The 19,321-nt window shown below is 42.7% G+C and overlaps 1 protein-coding gene across 2 annotated transcripts in view; it reads right to left on the reverse strand.

Moving 5' to 3' along the window:
• Positions 1-19,321, reverse strand: part of PSMA6 (proteasome 20S subunit alpha 6) — a 35,370-nt gene that overhangs the window by 4,727 nt on the left and 11,322 nt on the right. Inside the window, exons 1-5 of one of the 2 annotated variants that reach the window (XM_002718141.5) lie at positions 14,599-14,874; positions 3,102-3,196; positions 2,691-2,772; positions 1,904-2,059; positions 410-588 (exon numbers count right to left, since the gene is read on the reverse strand). In XM_002718141.5, coding sequence (XP_002718187.1) covers positions 410-588; positions 1,904-2,059; positions 2,691-2,772; positions 3,102-3,196; positions 14,599-14,674 — 588 coding nt within the window. In that variant the 5' untranslated portion in view covers positions 14,675-14,874. Of the gene's footprint in view, positions 1-409; positions 589-1,903; positions 2,060-2,690; positions 2,773-3,101; positions 3,197-14,598; positions 14,875-19,321 lie in introns of those variants that run through there. The other variant, XM_008269503.4, reaches the window with a different exon arrangement.

A 19,321-nucleotide genomic window follows, 5' to 3' on the forward strand; every position in this document is an offset into this window, starting at 1 on the left:
CACTTCTAATCCAGCTCTCTGCTGTGGCCTGGGAAAGCAGTAGAAGATGGCCCAACTCCTTAGGCCTCTGCACCCACGTGGCAGATCCGGAAGAAGCTCCTGGCTCCTGATGGGCACAGCTCCGGCTGTTGTGGTCATTTGGGGAGTGAACCAACGGATTGAAGACCTCTTTCTCTGTCTCTCCTTCTCTGGGTAACTCTTTCAAATAAATAAATAAATCTTAAAAAAAAAATAAAGCGAACAAAAGCAGTCCTATTTTTCCATGTCAGCAGAATGATATAAGTTTTACTATTAAACTGTCAAGCTTAGATCTTGTGTTTTAACTCAGCAATAAAGAAGTTAATTACGCAAACATCCTCATTGTTCTATATGCCATAAGCGAGAAGTCAGCTTCTTTTGGGTAACTTACTTCCACCGTCTGTTCAAAGGTCCAATCAAATTTCTTTTTCACTTTTTTTTCAAGGAAGCTGGTTGACTCAGTTTGTTTAACTCCTGCTGCAGTGGCTTTGAACCCACAGTAGTAACCCGCAGGATCACATTTGTACACCTGAGGGCCTTGTTCTTCATCTATGCCAATTAAAATCATACCTACAAAGGAAGACAGACCCAAATTAAGTGTCTTATACCTTTATACAACAACATTTTGTCTTTCTGATGGTGTCACATAGTTGTTGTAATTAATTACTTAGTTTATCAATTTTAGGATATGTCTTTCTTTATCAACACTGTTAAAGTTTATCACAAAAGATAAATTAAGAGAACAGATAAATTTCCATGGCACAAAAGGATCACAGATTAAAAAAAGGTCTGAATTACAGATGTAAATCACAAACAATTTTTCCAATCTTTGCTATTACCCCAAGAATGTTTATTTAAACCCTAACCCTTTAAGATGTTACTGAATCAATAAATTTAGAGAACACTTTCATAGGCCTCTTTTGGAGACAAATAAAGGACATGAAGGCAATCATGGCACAAAGGCACGAGAGGGCAGGGTGCACCCAGGAAATGACAAGAAGATCTCTGTGTGACAAGGACTTCAGATGACAGGAAAAGAGTATAAGGAAAAGGGTAAAAAGCAGTAAACTGAAAGACCTTCAAATCATTTTAAGGAGTCTTGAAATTCATCCTATAGTCAATGAGGAGTCAGTTTATCCATGGGAGCACTAATTAAACTTTGTAACCCATGCAGTAACAGGAAAGTCAGACTATAAAGAATGAGAAGGCAAAGAGGAGACGGGTAAATTACATAGGCAGCAAAGGCAATAAATGATAAATAAAGTGACTGAGGAGATGGAATAGATATTCTAAGGTATATCTTGATGACTAATCAGATGATGCTTGAGTAGAAAACAGAAGATGAAGATGGAAGCAGGAAAATAGTAATGAGGGGTGGGTGTCTGGCCTAGCAGTTAAGATGTCCACATCCAGAGCCAGTGTTGTAGTGCAGTAAGCTAAGCTGCCACATGCAATGCCGGCACCCCATATGGGAGCACTGATCTGAGTCCTGGATGCTCAGTTTCTGATCCTGCTCCCAACTGATGCACCTGGGATGGTCCAAGTGCTTGGGCCCCTGCACCCGCGTGGGAGATGTGAATGAAGCTCTGGGCTCTTGGCTCCGGCCTGGCACAGCCCTGGCCATTGCAGCCATTTGAGGAGTGAATCAGCAGATGGAAGCTCGCTCTCTCTCTCTTTCTCTCTCTCTCTACATAACTCTGCCTTTCAAATAAATAAATAAAAACCTAAAAAAAAAAATAAGAAATTTACCCTTTAGTTCTGGTTTATTAAAATTTCCAAACTATATGTTCATAACCCAAGAGTCACTTAAACAATGTTCTCTATATAAGCTCTCTAAACAAATTATAATTCATCAATTATTTGGGAGACTTGTTAGAATACTTACAACAACCAAGTGGCCTCATTTCAGCATTCTGTGTGTAGACCTGAGAAATATCAGCAATTCTTTTACACAGCATGTCCACAGGAATCTCATAGCCATACTTGTATTTCCAGTTAGCTGCCTCATAGCGTGCCCTCTGTACCTGGGATCTGCTGTCAGCTTAAAGGGTAAGAAAAAAAAAAAAAAAGGTTTACTTCTTTTGAAGAAAAGAATGAACCTGAAAGCCAGACATTTCCCCCACCATATACATGTATCTTTCTTTATCCATATCCCCACTTTGAATTTAGGAAAGGAGAAGGGGTGTACTGTGGATTTTTTTCTACCACAATGAATACTGAATGACTTAGCTACTACTTGGTAAAAAAATGAAACACCTTCCTAAAAATGTAGGTGTATACAGAATACTGCCCTTTATCTAAACAGAGGTCTAAACAGTTTCTACATATGTCTAATAACTTCCAAAGGAATAAGCTATAAGGAGAGAGAATAATTTCTTTTGACTTTTTAGACTTGAATTTTCCTTTGATTTCAAAACACAGAAGTCCAAAGGCATTTTTATAGTAATTCTCACCCACTTTTAATCAGTCTCATCATTACCAGGGTTAAGACACTCTGACTTAGGTTCCCTTAAATTATTAACTATATCTGAAATCAATCATCTATGACAACAGCCTCAGCCCCGTTTGCCTGACAGTAGCATAAAGACCCAATTCCACTAATCTTTCAGAGAGTTCACAATACTTTTTAAATAACCCAAGGCTTATATATTAGTACACATCTAAGTGATTACCTGTCATTCCTGTCATCACACAGCCAATATTTTCGGTTATCTTAAATAAGTGAGTCACTGTGCTGGAGTCCAACAATTTGTCCTAATGAACAAAATAAGTCAAGATAATTTTAAAAATAGGCCTCTCTATAACTAAAAAAGTAAAATATTCTGGAACAGAAATAATAAAGTATATAATAAATGTTTTTTCACTTTACACTTTTTTCACTTTAAAAAAGTAATGGGGGAACACGATATGCCTTTTCTAGTTGTGTTTCCTTTGGGCAAGAACTATAGCTTACCAAATTTGTCTCAAAGTTCTAAAAGACAAGACTTGGAAATCTCACTGTACTTACATCACAAAATGTGCTATTTTTATCTACTCAAACCATATACTCTGTAATGATTATTTGAATAGTAGGTATTACTTACAGGGACTTTCTTCTGTGTGACAATTACTGCACAGTCTTTCCCTCTGACAGCTACCGATGTAAGGCCACCCTGGTTAATAGCCTTAAAAGCATATTCTGAAAAACACAACATTTTTTTAAGAGGGTAGGATAAATTATCATAGACTTATATAATAGAATACAGTCATTAAAAAGAATGAGGTAGAGCCATTATGAGCATGGAATGCCATCCAAAACGTGCAAAGTCAAAATAAGAATAAATTGTATTTAAGCCAACTATTTACATTTTCATCATATTCAACTTATTTTAATTTCTAATAATGTTTTCACTTTATTAATTTTGATTATATTGAATCTCAAGCAATTTTGTTTAATTATTTTAAAAGTATGTTTGGTTTTCATTATTTCTTCTGGTTTCCTCTGGTCATATTTAACTGTTACAAACTCTCCATATTTATTACTTCTATTAACTTTTGGTCAGTAACCAATCTGACCACAAGCATTTTAAATGCTACTAGATTATTTTGCATTGATTTTTGTCTACCAAGCTGAATTTTTCTGGATCATGCTTTTCATAAATTCCATGTTACCTACAACATTAATCTTATCTACAAAAAACTTTACTTGTGCATTTCTATGTGCTGTCAATCTATTCTTTTTTTTTTTTTTTAAGATTTATTTATTTATTTGAAAGTAAGAGTTACACACAGAGAAAAGGAGAGGCAGAGAGAGAAAGAGAGGTCTTCCATCTGCTGGTTCATTCCCAAATTGGCTACAACAGCTAGAGCGGTACCAATCCGAAACCAGGTGCCAAGAGCTTCTTCTGGATATCCCATGAGGGTGCAGGGGCCCAAGGACTTGAGCCATCTTCCGCTGCTTTCCCAGGCCATCAGCAGAGAGCTGGATCAGAAGAGGGGAAGCCAGGACTAGAACCAGTGCCCATTTGGGATGCCAGCACTGCAGGCGGTGGCTTTACCCACTAGAACTGACCCCTGTCAATCTATTCTGTGGGTTAAAACACTGGCATTGGGATTGGTGTTGTGGGGCAGCAAGTTAAATAGCTGCCTATGACACCAGCACCCTATAAAAGCTCCCATTCAAGTCCTAGTTGCTCCAATTCTGATCCAACTCCCTGTTAATGCACCTGAGAAAGCAGAAGATGGTTAGAGTGCTTGGACCCCTGACACCCATATGGAAGACCAGGATGGAGTTCCAGGCTCCTGGCTTTGGCCTGGCCTGGCCCAGTCCTGGCCATCATGGCCATTTGGGGAGTCAGCAGATCTCTGTCTCTCTTATGTCTGTAACTCTGCCTTTAAAATAAAATAAATAATCTTAAAAAACAAAAAAAAAGGTCGTCGTGTCACAGGCAGTGGCTTCACCTGCTATGCCACAATGCCAGTCCCTAAAATAAAATAATCTTAAAAAAAGCAAGCAAGCAAACAAACAAAAATACTGGTATAAAAATTGCAGCATATAAACAAACTATTTTGGCACCATGTAGTTCAGTTGATAATGGCTGTTATTGGAGAGGAAGGATTATTTTCTGTTTTATATATTTCTGTAACATTTAAATTAAGTGATATAAGCATATTTTTTAAACAGGAAAAAGCAACAACATATGTTCATTGTAAAAATTACGGAAATAGGGGCTGGCACTGTGGTGTAGTGGGTAAAACCTCCACCTGCAGTGCTGGCATCCCATATGGGCACCGGTTCGAGTCCCAGCTGCTCCACTTCAGATCCAGCTCCTTGCTACTGCCTGGGAAAAATAGTGGAAGATAGCCCAAGTGCTTGGACCCCCTGTACCTGCTTGGGAGACCTGGGAAGAACTCCTGGCTCTAGAGTGGCACAGCTCTGGCCATTGCGGCCATTTGTGGAGTGAACCATTGGATGGAAGACCTCCCTACCCCGCCATCTCTACCTCTCTGTAACTCTTTCAAATAAATAAATACTTTTTTAAAATTATGGAATTACAGAATTAAGAGGAAAAAATTACCCATAATTCCCATCATTACTTACATAACATACAGTTTTTTAAAGGGTTTATTTATTTATTTGCAAGGCAGAGTTGGGGGCTGGGAGGGAGGGGAGAGCACTTCCATCTGATGGCTCACTCCTCAAATGCCTGCAACAGTCACAGCTGGGCCAAGTCAAAGTCAGGAGTGAGGAACTCCATCTGGGTCTCTCATATTGGTGGCAGAGATCCAAGTATCTGGGCCATTATCTGTTGCCTTCTCAGGTGCACTGGCAGGGAGCTGGGTTGGAAGCAGTGGAGATTTGAAATCTGAACCAGCACTCTGATATGGGATGCCAGCGTTGTAAGTGGTGGCTTAACCTGCTGTGCCACAATGGAGGTCCTTATTTACATAATATTGATACATAAAGATCTCAAACTTCTGTCTCAAAGTGTTACTAGCGGCACTGGATCTAAGGCCTGGACTCATCTGTTCACCAAGTCACAGGTAATGAGGACCAGCTGAGGAAGGTATTACCTATGAGACCAAATAATTCTGTTTAATAGGGGTTGTAATAAAAATTCTCTACAGAATAGTTCTAATGGTCATACACTGAAGAAAAACAAAATAGCACAAAAAATTCTAGAAACAAAATCACCTTCAAGGAAATCTTTAAATCTAGCTCAGATTTAACTGACTTTAGTAGCTAATTTTTACCAATTTATTATACCAAAGATAACTTCTAAAATATGTATTTTTTAATTTTAAAAATTTATTTATTTGAAAGGCAGAGAGACAGAGATCTTCCATCCACTTGTTATCCCTCTAACAGCCTGGGCTGGGCCAGGCCCAAGTTAGGAATTTGGAGTCAGACCCGGAGCCAGGACTAGAACTCAGGCACTCTGATATGGGATGCAGGCATCCCAAGCAGCATCTTAATTGGTGTGTCAAATGTCTGCCCCCAAATTAAAATTTTTTAAACTGTTCCTTGCTTTTGCTTTTGTTCCTGGTATGGTTAATAAAGCTTCTACCAGAACTCTTCAGAGATAAAAACTACAACTTAGGTAAAACTACGTGAAGATATCATGGAGTCAGATTCTGAAGGGAAGGGAACAAAGCAAGTTCCATATTCTTGTGGCTCATGGCCTGTGAGCAGTCAGTGTTAACTCCCGCTTGAAAAAAAAAAACAGCGGCCAGCGTTTTGGCACAGCAGGTTAAGCGGCTGCCTACAACCCCATCATGCCAAATAGGCACTGGTTGTGTCCTAAGTGCTCTGCTTCTGACCCAGCTCCCAACTAACAGCCTGGGAAATACAGTCAAAGACGGCTTGACTACCTGGGGCCCTGCCACACATGTGGGAGACCTGGATTAGGTTCCTGGCTCCTGGCTTCAGCCTGGCCCAGCCCTGGCTGCTGTGGCCACTTGGGGAGTGAACCAGTAGATGAAGATCTCTGTCCTTTACTTCCTCTCTGTAACTGACTTTCAAATAAATAAATAAATCTTACAACAAAACAAAACAAAATCTTAGTTTTTTGGGCCTGGAAGATAGGGGACAGTTTGGGATAACTTTAGCAGTTAGAAAAATGAGGGCAGGGCTGGCGCTGTGGTGCAGAGGGTTAACGTCCTGGCCTGAAGCAGCGGCATCCCATAGGGGCGCCGGTTCGAGACCCGGCTGCTCGGCTTCTGATCCAGCTCTCTGCTGATGGCCTGGGAAAGCAGCAGAAGATGGGCCCCTGCACCCGCGTGGGAGACCCGGAAGAAGCTCCTGGCTCCTGGCTCCTGGCTCCTGGCTTCGAATCGGTGCAGATTCGGCTGTGGTGGCCAATTGGGGAGTGAACCATTAGATGGAAGACCTCTCTCTCTCTCTTTGCCTCTCTGTGTAACTCTTTCAAATAAATAAATAAATAAATCATTAAAAAAAAAATGAGGGAGAGAAAAGAGCACCAGTTTCTACATACAAATGTTGCCCAATCTCTGGCTGATTCCATAATAACCACATATGCCCAAGACACTCCAAGGAGTCTAGTTATGGATAAAGGAACTAAAGTGAGATGTGTGAGATGCCACCCAAGAGACAGACTTTGTATCATGAGGCTAAACAAATAATTGTTTCCTAAACTAAAGCAAAACAGATCAACACTTTAGGAAATATAACAGGATCCAGTGTTTTCAAGCTAACATTCACAAATGTCCAGGATAGAACAGAACTACTCCACATGGGGCTGGTGTAGCAGGTAAAGCCACCGTAGCACCAATGTGGGAAATTCGGAAGAGGTTCCCGGCTCCGGATAGGCCCAGCTCCAGTCGTTGAGGTCATTTAGGGAGCCAATCAGCAAACAGAAGAAGCCCTCTTCCTCTCCCTCTCTCTCTGCATTTCTGCCTTTTAAATAAATAAATAATCTTAAAAAAATAATACTAGTCAACAGATCAAGAAAAAAAAAATTAAGCCAAACCAAACCCCAAATACAAATAAAACACAGAGCCTCCACTTCCTATGGACACATCTGATTGTCCTAGGTGGGATTCTTTAGCCTTTTTTTTTTTTTTTAAAGATTTATTTATTTATTTGAAAGGCAGAGAGAGAGAGAGAGAGAGAGAAGTGAAGACAGATATCTGCCACATGCTGGTTTGGCCACAGCAGCTGGGTCCCAACTACTTGAACCATCACCCAATACTTCTCCAAGTGCCCTAGCAGAAATCATAGTGGCAGCTTAACCTGCTTTACCACAAAATGATGCCTCTTCACCCCTTTCTCTGAACTCCTTTGGGATTCCATCTACATCCCTGCTAATTTTATTATGTTCAAAGATATATCTTTCCCCCTTTCATCTCCAGACTGGATGGGCAAAGGCAGGAACCAAGGAAATTTAAAAATAACATTCAGGGAACAGTGCTGTCGCATAGAGGGTAAAGCTGCCACCTGCAGTACCAGCATCCCATACGGGCACCAGTTTGTGTCCCAGCTGCTCCACTTCCTATCCAGCTCCCTGCTGATGGCCTGGGAAAAGCAGGAGAAGATGGCCCAGGTGCTTGCTCCCTTGCACAAACATGGGAAACCCGGATGCAGTTCCAGGCTCCTGGATTCAGCCTGGCCCAGCTCTAGCTGTTGTGGCCATCTAGGGGTTGAATCAGTGGATGGAAGATCTCTGTCTTTCCTTCTCTCTAACTTCCAAATAAATAATCTTAAAAAAAAAAAAAAAAAAAAAGTAGACTGTGCTTTCCTTTAAAAAAATTCATAATCATTAGACACTAAATCGAAGGCTGATTATGGATTCAATCCAGCTTATTCAAGTTGTTTTAGAATGTGGGTTACTGAAAAAGATTTTAACTAAATGTGAAATGCCATATTAAAATAAAATCAGAATTTAGTTTTTCTTAGAAAAAATTCTGGCTAACACCTGCCCCTCATTCTCACATAGCAACAGTTGCACAGAGTAAAAATCACCGAGGACTGGGCATGTGTGTTGCAGTTTTCCATCGGTCCCATCACTCCCTGCTGTATCTCACCCAGCCTGCCTCCCTCACTGACATTACTTACCTGGTCCAAGTATTTGCATCTACCATCTCTGGGCTACATAAATACTTATTATTTAAGTAATACAAAAGGTAAAAGTTGTGATAGAGAGTGCTGCCCCCCTACTAATAAACTTGTCTCATAAAATAAAAAAGGCTTCTCAATTAGGAATACACTTGTGAGGGCCAGTGCTGTGGCCCAGCGGGTTAAGGCCCCGGCCTGAAGCAGCGGCATCCCATATGGGCGCCGGTTCTAGTCCTGGCTGCTCCTCTTCTGATCCAGCTCTCTGCTATGGCCTGGGATAGCAGTAGAAGATGGCCCAAGTGCTTGGGCCTCTGCACCTGCGTGGGAGACCTGGAAGAAGCACCTGGCTCCTAGCTTCAGACCGGCTGTTGCGGCCATCTGGGGAGTGAACCAGAAGATGGAAGACCTCTCTCTCTGTTTCTACCTCTCTCTGTAACTCTGTCTTTCAAATAAATAAAATAAATCTTTTAAAAATAATACACTTGTGAATTTCCCAGGGTTCATTGAGGGAGTTATTCTCTATATATAGCCCAGTGTCACGCAGCAGCAATCTCCGTGAGGATGGCAAGGTGCTGCTATACTTTCGCTGCCCGACAGCCATTAGTCACAGGCAGCTACTGAGAGCATGAAATGCAACTGAGGAACTCAACTTTTAATTTAATTTGAAGTTCTTAGTTAGGAACATCAATCACACTGTTAGTCTTATTTCTCTGAACTTCCCTTCTCAGTCTCCTTCACTGTTTTCATCTCTTCAGTCTGCTTCCTCAACAAAGATTTTATCAATATTTCCTATCCCTAAACCTTACCTTTTAAATGGATTCAGCACGCGCGTGCGCGCACACACACACACACACACACAGAGAGACACACACAAATGCTTAATAACTAGTCGTTCTGTATGCAGGCATATCTTTCCTGCAGTGGTCTCTTAACTCACTTGGCTTCTTTTCCTAGTTTTCCTCAACACTTTCTCAAATTTCCTGGGGATTCTCTTGTATAAAAGTACTGTGACAAAAGTTTAGGAGAGAGATAATGGTTCACAGTGTGAGCAGCTCAGATTGCAATGCCAGCAACAGAGATGCATCCCCTGAAGGGACACTTGGGATTTGCAAAGCATCTACAGGTGGTTCTGAGGTTCTGCCAATTACTAGAATGTAACTCAAGACTTTTTCCATCCATAATCTTGTTTAAAAAGCTGTATTGGGTTTGGGATAAAAGCATGGCATCCCCTCCCTCCATATAAACACAGACAAATAAAAATGAATATACTCATACACTCAATGAAGTCTGTCGTTAAACATACAAGAGACGCTCTCTTGGGGAAGGTCATCTCATTCCTTCTCACCACTATCTGATTAAAGCTTTCTGTTAATGGTATTTTTTAAGTTGCTGATTGTCTTTCCCTAACTTTGTAGGTTACATAATTGAGAACTATGGCTCATTTCATAATGCTTACTGATACAGGAAGGCTTTTAAAAAGTTTATGAAAAATGTGTATTATGGAAAAAATAACGGATTTAAAATTTTGTTGCGTCAAAATAAATTTATCTTAATTCCATTTTCCACAAACTTTTTCAAGTACCTTCACTGCAGGACCTGCGTAGTTTTTTTGTTTGTTTGTTTGTTTTTTGACAGGCAGAGTGGACGGTGAGAGAGAGAGACAGAGAGAAAGGTCTTCCTTTTTCCGTTGGTTCACCCCCCAAGGCTGCTTATGACTCTGGCTCCTGACTCCAGCTTCCTGATAAGGCAGACCCTAGGGAACAGCAGTAACTGCTCAGGTAAATGGGTTCCCACCACCTACAGAGGAGACCTGGATTCAATTCTTGGCTCTCAGCCTTGGACCATTCCAGTCCCAGCTGTCGTGGACATCTGTAAATCAGCAGATGGGAACTTTGTCTCTGTCTCAAACCAGCACTCATATGGGATGCCAGTGTTGCAGGTGGCAGCTTAACCTGCTGTTCTGTGCTATAGCACTGGTCCCCTGCACACATATGTGAATAAAAATTTTTCAATAGTTACCAAAAGGTGTAAAATGAAAAACTAGTCTTCTCCCTTATTCCTTGGGAGCAAACAGTGAAAAACCTTAAATTTATACTTTTGTTTCTTGCTACATTTATCAATTTTAGACTACATTTATCTTTTCTGTTCCAACTATGGAAGACTAGGAACATACTCCTCTTTCCATTAATCTTTCCTTCCCTTGTAATCACTTCATTTTGGTTACATTACTTGTCCTCCACTGTCTGAGTTAACAAACTTGCAACCTGTAATTTCTCATAGACTTTGTCCTCAGAGGATTCTCAAGCTTATAAAGTAACAGCATTTATAATACTATGATTCCATGTATGTATTTCACTGAGGAACCCTGCATGCATAGACTCAAAGAAGGAAATATTCTTGGACAGGCATTGTGGCATGGGTTAAGCTGTCACTTGGGATACCTGCATCCCACACCAGAGTGCCAGTTGGAGTCCTGACTACTTGGCTCTCAATCCAGCTTCCCACTGAAGTAACAGATGATGGCTCAAGTACTTGAGTCCTTGTTACTCATGTGGGAGACATGGATGGAGTTCCTGGCTCCTGGCTGTAGCCTGGGCCAGACCTGACTGCTGTAGCCATTTGGGGAGTGAACCAGCAGATGGAAGACACTTTTCTCTGTTGCTCTGCCTTTCAAATAAATAAATCTTTGAAAAAATATTAAAAAGGAGAGGGGTGGGGGGGATATTCCATGTCTAAGAGCTACTAATCTAACAGACAAAAATAAATAAATCAAAAAAAATCACAGAGGCATCCAATAATCTGTCCTGAGTACTTAATATATATGTGGCAGGCATACACTAAGTATACACTGTACACACATCACCTTAGTGCATCCTCAGAACAAACACAGGGTGGGCATTTGATGCTGCAGTTTAGATACTGCTTGGGACTCCAGCATCCCATACTGGAGTGCCTGGTTTAAGTCCTGGATTCTCTGCTTCCAATCCTGCTTCTGGCTGATGCACAATCTGACAGCAGGTGATGGCTCAAGCACCTAAGTCCCTGCCACCCATGTGGGAGACCTGTATTGAGTTCCAGGATCCTGGCTTTGGCTTGGCCAAGCCCTGTCTGTTGCAAGTATTTGGGGAGTGAACCAGCAGGTTGAAGATCTTTGTCTATCTCTCTCTGCCTTTCAAGTAAAGTGAAAATAAGTATTTTTTTAAACAATTTATTTATTGACAGGCAGAGTGGATAGTGAGAGAGAGAGACAGAGAGAAAGGTCTTCCTTTGCTGTTGGTTCACCCTCCAGTGGCCGCTGCGGCCGGTGCGCTGCGGCCGGCGCACCACGCTGATCCGATGGCAGGAGCCAGGTGCTTCTCCTGGTCTCCCATGCGGGTGCAGGGCCCAAGCACTTGGGCCATCCTCCACTGCACTCCCTGGCCACAGCGGAGAGCTGGCCTGGAAGAGGGGCAACCGGGACAGAATCCGGCGCCCCGACCAGGACTAGAACCCGGTGTGCCGGCGCCGCAGGCGGAGGATTAGCCTAGTGAGCCGCGGTGCCGGCCGAAAATAAGTATTTTTAAAAATAATATGCAAGTGAGAATAGGATTTTTTACTTGAAAGGCAGAGTTACAGGTAGAGAAGGAGAGAGGAAGAGAGAGGGAGAGAGGGAGAGGAAGGGGAGAGAGAAGAAGACAGAGAGAACTATTTATTTACTTGAAAGGTGGAATTACAGTGAAGGAGATGCAGAAGCAGAAAGAGTAATCTTCTATCTGCTAGTTCACTCCCCAAATGGCCAGCCTAGCCAGGGCTGGGCCAAACAGAAGCCAGGGGCTTCTTTCAGCTCTCCCACATGGGTGCAGGAGCTCAATCATTTGGGCCACCCTCTGTTGCTTTTCCATGCACATTAGCAGGATCAAAGTGGAACAACTGGGACTTGAACTGGGATACCAGCATTACAGGCGGCAGCTTTACCCCCTATACCACAATGCCAGCCCCAACAGGATTTATTTTAAAGTGTTCACAAGTGAGTATGGGCCACTCCACACAGAAATACCCATCATGAGTGGGCCAAAGGGTTTCCCATAAACAGAAAAGATAGCAGTACCTCCAAGAGTGGTCTTCGGTGAAAGATCAACATATATCTTTTATTTTATTTTATTTTTTTATTTGAAAGCCAGACACACAGAGAGAAACAGACAAAGGGAGAGCTAGAGAGAGATCTTCCATCTGCTACTCACTTCCCAAATGATTGCAACAGCTGGGGCTGGGTCAGGCCAAAGCCAGGAGTCCGGAACTCCATTTGGGTCTCCCACATGGGTGGCAGTGGCCCAGGTACTTGGGCCATCATCCACTGATTAACCAGGCACATTAGCAAGGAGCTGGATCAGAAGTGGAGCATCCAGGACTGGAACCGGCAGTCCGATGGGGGATGCCAGCATTGCAAATGGTGGCTTAACCTGCTGCACCACATTGGCTCAAATAAATAAAATTTTTTAAAAACCCTCTGAGGCAGTATTATTCTAAAGACACAGAGAAAGAGATAGGCAGGCAGACAACCACAAACTTTACAAATAGAAACTAAGACTATAGCTAAACAACCTGCCCAGGTCGTGAGTATGGCTCCAGGGCCTGAACACTGTATTGTTTGCTCATACTAACTTTTCTTTCACTTTCTTTTCCCTAACAATGTCTAACCGCCCTGAATAGCAGACAAAATGTATTATTCAACACAGCAGAGATTATGTCCAGATTTAAATTTGCTTTAAACTCCAATCCCTTCCAAATTTTTGAAAGCTATTAAAATGACACTATATTCAGCCTTTCTGCCCACCAAATCTGGGAAGCATTAAACAAGCACTATAATTATGGCCTGATTTGACAATACAGTCTAGAGAAGCGAGGTATAGTTCTGAGTGTTGACTCTTCCTACTCAATATTAAAAACCAATAAGCAGAACACTCAAAACAGTAGTCCAATACAGAAAAACTCTTGAAATTCAGGAATAAAACACTAAGAAAGAAAATTCCTCAAGGATACAATCACCCTCTCTTTGTTCTCTGATCACAGTTTCAAATAAGGGATAAGTTAAAAAGGTTACTGAATTACCCAGTGTTCCTTGTTACATTATACCCAGTATACAGCAATATAGCAGGTCAGTTTCATACCTTTAAACTATTTTTAAAGTTTACATGTGAATAGAATTTCACTTAAGGGCCAACTCCTGGCCCACGATCTCTCAACAAGATGATTACATTCCTGTCCTTGTCAAGGCACTGAGATACTAAATTCATTCAAAAAGAAAAATTCTCATGGACCTTTAGTAAATCAGCCTCTCCTGACACTAAATTCTCTATGGCAAAAGGTCAGAGTTCTGGCTTATATACAACCTGACACTATTTCAGTTCAGCGAAATACACTGTTACACTGAACGTCTGACAACTTAGCTTTCCTTCCAAAGAGGCCCAACACTGCAGGCCTCTGTACACTGGCTCTTTTCACTTTTCCTCTTATCCGTTCTTTTTTGTACGTGTCACTCCCTCTGAGGATGAGCCATTCTTTTTTGTATCCCCGAGGACCAGCAAACATGTTCAGCACAGAGTAGGCTCTGAATGCCTGTGTGGAATGAACCACAACACGTGCGAGTCCCTGGTGCAAAAACAGCAGTGTTTTCGTCGGGAGATTAACGAACCCATTGCCCCTCCAGGAAGGACGGACACTAGGCCCGTCCAGGACAGAAGGGAACAACTGCAGGGGCCTCAGGAAGCTGGGGTCAGGCAGCATAGTTCTAACTTAGCTTCTCATTGTTTCCAGGCAGTGCGGCCGCTGGCCCTGAAGACGGCCAGGCCTTCAACCCGCAGGCCCCGGATCTCTGCCTCCAAACAGGAGTGGGAGCATCACAGCACTCTGCCCGGCCTCGACGCTTTTCCCTTCCCAGCGTCGGCCCTGCTTCAGCCACGGACTAAACTCAGGCCGCGCCTGCTTGCTCCACGCCATACCATGACAAGGCAATTCGGATGGATCACAGGCGGCCCAGGTTCACTCACCTACTTGGTAGAGCCGACCCTCGGGTGAAAATATAGTAATGTGGCGGTCAAAGCCAGCGCTGGAACCACGGGACATGTTGGTGAATCTACTACTTCAAGCACACTCCCGGGCCCCGGTAGCTCCTACACCAAGCGTACAAGCCCCTCCCGGAAGTGAGTGACTACTTCCGGGGCACCGGCGGAGCTTCTTCCGCTCTTGCACGCAGACCTCTTGGCTCTAGTGTTTGAACGCAGAGCTCCGTGGCCCCGCCCCGGGGCGGGAGCTCCTCGGTGTGCGCATGCGTCTAGCCCGGACCTGCGCTGATTGCAGACCGAAGGTGAAACCTCTGCGGTGGCGTGTTTGGCTTTGATCAGCAGAATGCACTGACTACAACAAGAACGAGAGTTTTCTTGGGCCCGGGGTAGCGATTTGCCTATCGTGTAATTAACAAGACTGTCGTTAGTTTTGGTAGCATGTGTCTACTCGGGGTGTGGGAAGGCTACTCTCCTCTCTTGGCTTCCTCGCGTGGGGGAAGTGGATTGCAGCTGCAGTAGGAGCACCGAGGGGAAAGGGCCCAAAGAGCCTCTAGAAAGAACAGAGTTTTCTTCTGGCCAGCAGCCGGACAGTTTTGAGTCTTATAAGTTAAAATTGAAATACGGATAATAGGAAATTGTGAGGGTAAGCAGCCTTGATTGATAATGAACAAGATCCTAAGGGACCGGGTGTGTAGCAGGCTGATTGTTGGATGGATTAATGGGAGTAATTTCCAAGCGAACGAACGAAGCAACTCCGCGGGAACAGCAGGTGGTTTTTCTAACTGCACCCCCAAGGCACACTCCTATCTAATGAAAATAAAATGCAAAACAGGATGTTAATCCAGTCCAAAGCAACCCCTTGTAAAGATGATTGTGCACCAAAAGGCCAGGTTCATCAAGGGTTGTGACACTTTAATGCCTGTTGTAATACTGAAGAAGGGTTTGTTACCTCTTTAATGTATTTTCTCCTAAACTTACTTTCCATTTTTTTAACTTTTATTTAATGAATATAAATTTCCAAAGTACAGCTTATGGATTACAATGGCTTCCCCCCCCATAACTTCCCTCCCACCGGCAACCCTCCCCTTTCCCTCTCCCTCCCCCCTTCCATTCACATCAAGATTCATTTTCAATTCTCTTCACATACAGAAGATCAGTTTAGCATATATTAAGTAAAGATTTCAACATTTTGCACCCACACAGAAACACAAAGTGTAAAGTACTGTTTGAGTACTAGTTATAGCATTAAATCTCAATGTACAGCACATTAAGGACAGAGATCCTACATGAGGAGTGCACTAACAAATTGGACACTCTTGTTTATGGCATCAGTAATCACCCTAGGCTCTTGTCATGAGTTGCCAAGGCTATGGAAGCCTCTTGAGTTCACCAACTCTGATCATATTTAGACAAGGTCGTAGTCAAAGTGGAAGTTCTCTCCTCCCTTCAGAGAAAGGTACCTCCTTCTTTGATAACCTGTTCTTTTCACTGGGGTCTCACTTGCGAAGATCTTTCGTTTAGTTTTTTTTTTTTTTTTTAAATGCCAGGGTGTTTTGGCTTTCCATGCCTGTAATACTCTCATGGGCTTTTCAGCCAGATCCGCGTGCCTTAAGGGCTGATTCTGAGGCCAGAGTGCTGTTTAGGACATCTGCCATTCTATGGGTCTGCTGTGTATCTCACTTCCCATGTTGGATCGTTCTCTCCCTTTTTTATTCTATCAGCTAGTATTTGCAGACACTAGTCTTGTTTATGTGATCCCTTTGGTTCTTAGTCCTATCATTATGATCAATTGTGAACAGAAATTGATCACTGGGACTAGTGAGATGGCATTGGTACATGCCACCTTGATGGGATTGAACTGGAATCCCCTGGTATGTTTCTAACTCTACCGTTTGAGGTAAGTCAGCTTGAGCATGTCCCAAATTGCACATCTCTTCCCTCTCTTATGCCCGCTCTTATATTTAACAGCGATCACTTTTCAGTTAAGTTTCAACACTTGAGAATAACTGTGTATTGATTACAGTATTCAACCAAAAGTATTAAGTAGAACAAACAAAAAAAATTTTAAAGAGAAAAATATGTAGGAACCTCATAAGGAAGTTCCAATTTCTCAAGAGTATTTTTAAAAATAAATTTCTGTTCTATTAACCTGAAAAAGAAACTCCCAAATGAGACGTAGTTTAACAAATAGTCATTGCAAACAGTATCTCTGGCACACAGGGTACTTTCCAACTCTGACTAATTTCCAAGTCTGCTGTTAGAAGTTGTCCCTTGGTTCTGGTTCCGGTCTCTCCTCTCAGGACCAACTCCTTCTGACCTCTGGAGTACATATTTTTGTTTTCTCAGATTCTGAGACAGCCCAGTGTACAAGGATCCCCTTAGTCATAGGGTTCTCCGTGGTGGCGGTGGGGGGGAGGGGGTCGGGGCGGGGGAGGATGAACTCATTTAGTCTCACAGCCTCAACGGCTGGGTCTGTGCTGATGGCTGCTGAATTTAGGTCTCTAACTGGGTGATTCTGGGATTTTTTTTGCATTGAGACACAGCACTTCAAAACCCAGATGTTTAAAACAGAGCTGATTTCTTCCCTTTGAAGCAACTGCTGCCCCTTCTGCCACACTTTCCACATGCCAAACCATGCAGCAGGCTTAAATCCCGTCTTTACCCCTGCTGCCTCCATACCCTGCTGAGCTCCCTTACTCTGCTCTTTTTTCTTTCCATTATATAAGTCATACTTTACTGTTTGTCATCCTCAGCCCATCCTAAAACTCTGAGGGCAAGGGTGTTGTTGTCCACTGATACAGCTCAGGCAACTTGAACAGTCCCTAGCATATGTTAAGTGCTTAATAAATATTAGTTGAATAATGAATCCCATGAAACATAGAAGTTAGGAGTGCATTCCTTTCTATTTAAACTTGAATTTAAATTCCACTTGTGAAAGATCCCCCACCTTTTAAGATTTATTTATTTATTTATTTATTTGAAAGGCAGAGTTACACAGAGAAAGTTGTCCATCCGCTGGCTCGCTCCCCAAATGTCCACAATAGCCGGAGCTGGGCCAATCCGAAGCCAGAAGACATGAGCTTCTTCTGGGTCTCCCACATGGGTACAGGGCCTAAGGACTTGGGCCATCTTCTGTTGCTTTCCCAGGCCATAGCAGAGAGCTGGATTGGAAGTGGAGCAGCTAGGACCCAAACTGGGGCCCATATAGGATGCCCCGGCACTGCAGCCAGTGGCTTTACCCTCTATGCCACAGTGCCAGGCCCATGGATTTTTTGTTGTTGTTGTTAAATATGGATAATAGAATTCATTTAATGGAGGCTATTACAAGGATTAAACGTGAAGGCAAGGAGGTACTAAACAAAGTACCTAGCACATACTAAGCACTCATTAACTGGTGACTGTTTATTGTTGCCTGCTTGGCCAGCTGCTGAATGCCGTTGATTATTCCTATGGAATGGCTCTCCTGTCTACTTTTCTTTAGGCCTGTTTTACAGTTTACTCCAGCACAGCAGGGTGTCTTCTTGTTGCTCCATCCACAGTCTTGGGATAATTATTTGGACAAAGATCTCATTGGGTTTGACACGCTGTCTACAAGTTGGCCTCTACCTTTTTCCCTCCTTTCTTCACGTGCATGATTTACTCCCCAAATACTCATAATAGCCAGTACTGGGCCAGGCCAAAGCCTGGAGCTGGGAACTCAATCCGGGTCTCCCATTGATTGGCAGGTACCCAGTTACTTGAACCATTACTTCTGTCTCTAAGTCTGCATGAGCAGGAAGCTAGAGCCAGGAGCTGGTACTGAATATCAAATCTGGGTACCCATATGGGAGATGCGGGCATCTTACTGCTAGGCTAAAAGCCAACCCCATCTACCTATTTTTTCATTCTTCTCCTCCACTTTTTCCTTCTATTTCTATCCCAACTGCACTCCTCAACACTTCTCTAAGCAGCTTTGCACTCCTCCAGCTCCCTCACACCCCTGTCCCTGCTGTAAGGACCACCCCATCAGTCCCCATTTGTCTCCTAAGAAGTGCAAATCTGCCTTTTTTTTCTCAAATATGCCACTTGCTTATAATTTGTTACCCTGAATTAAATGAAATGGACATTTTAACACATCAAATATTATCAAGTATATTGTTTAACTTAAAGAATTGTGTGTGTGGGCTTCACCAAAGATTAATAGGACAGAATCTGAGTAGTTTTCATCTCTATCATCTGCTACCCATGGCACAAGACTTGGACCATAACAGTGCCGTGATTGTTAGGATAAACTGAAATCGTAGAAAGGCAACAACTGAGAAACGCTTTAAGAGCTGCAGTCCTTTGCTTCCCATGTAGATACGATGCTGGATATTCGCTGCCTTGTAGGGATAGGATAGTTCAGATCACACATATTGCAGACAGTGAGAATTACATCAAGCCTTCAAACAAATCTGGATCCCCTCTTGTGGCTGCAAATAAAACCAGGGTCTGAGAAAGGCATGAGTATTTGTATAGTATATACAATTTTAAAATTGTTTTTAAATTTTTTAAAATTTATTGATTTGAAAGGCAGAGTTACAGAGAGGCAGAGGCAGAAAGAGAGATCTTCTTTCTGCTGGTTCACTCTCCAAATGAGCCACAATGGCTGGAACTGAACCAATCTGAAGCCAGGAGTCAGGAGCTTCTTCCAGGTCTCCAAGTGTGTGCAAGGGCCCAAGCCATCTTT

The sequence above is a fragment of the Oryctolagus cuniculus genome, chromosome 12 (genome assembly GCF_964237555.1).
Source record: "Oryctolagus cuniculus chromosome 12, mOryCun1.1, whole genome shotgun sequence".
Taxonomy (NCBI): Eukaryota; Metazoa; Chordata; class Mammalia; order Lagomorpha; family Leporidae; genus Oryctolagus; species Oryctolagus cuniculus.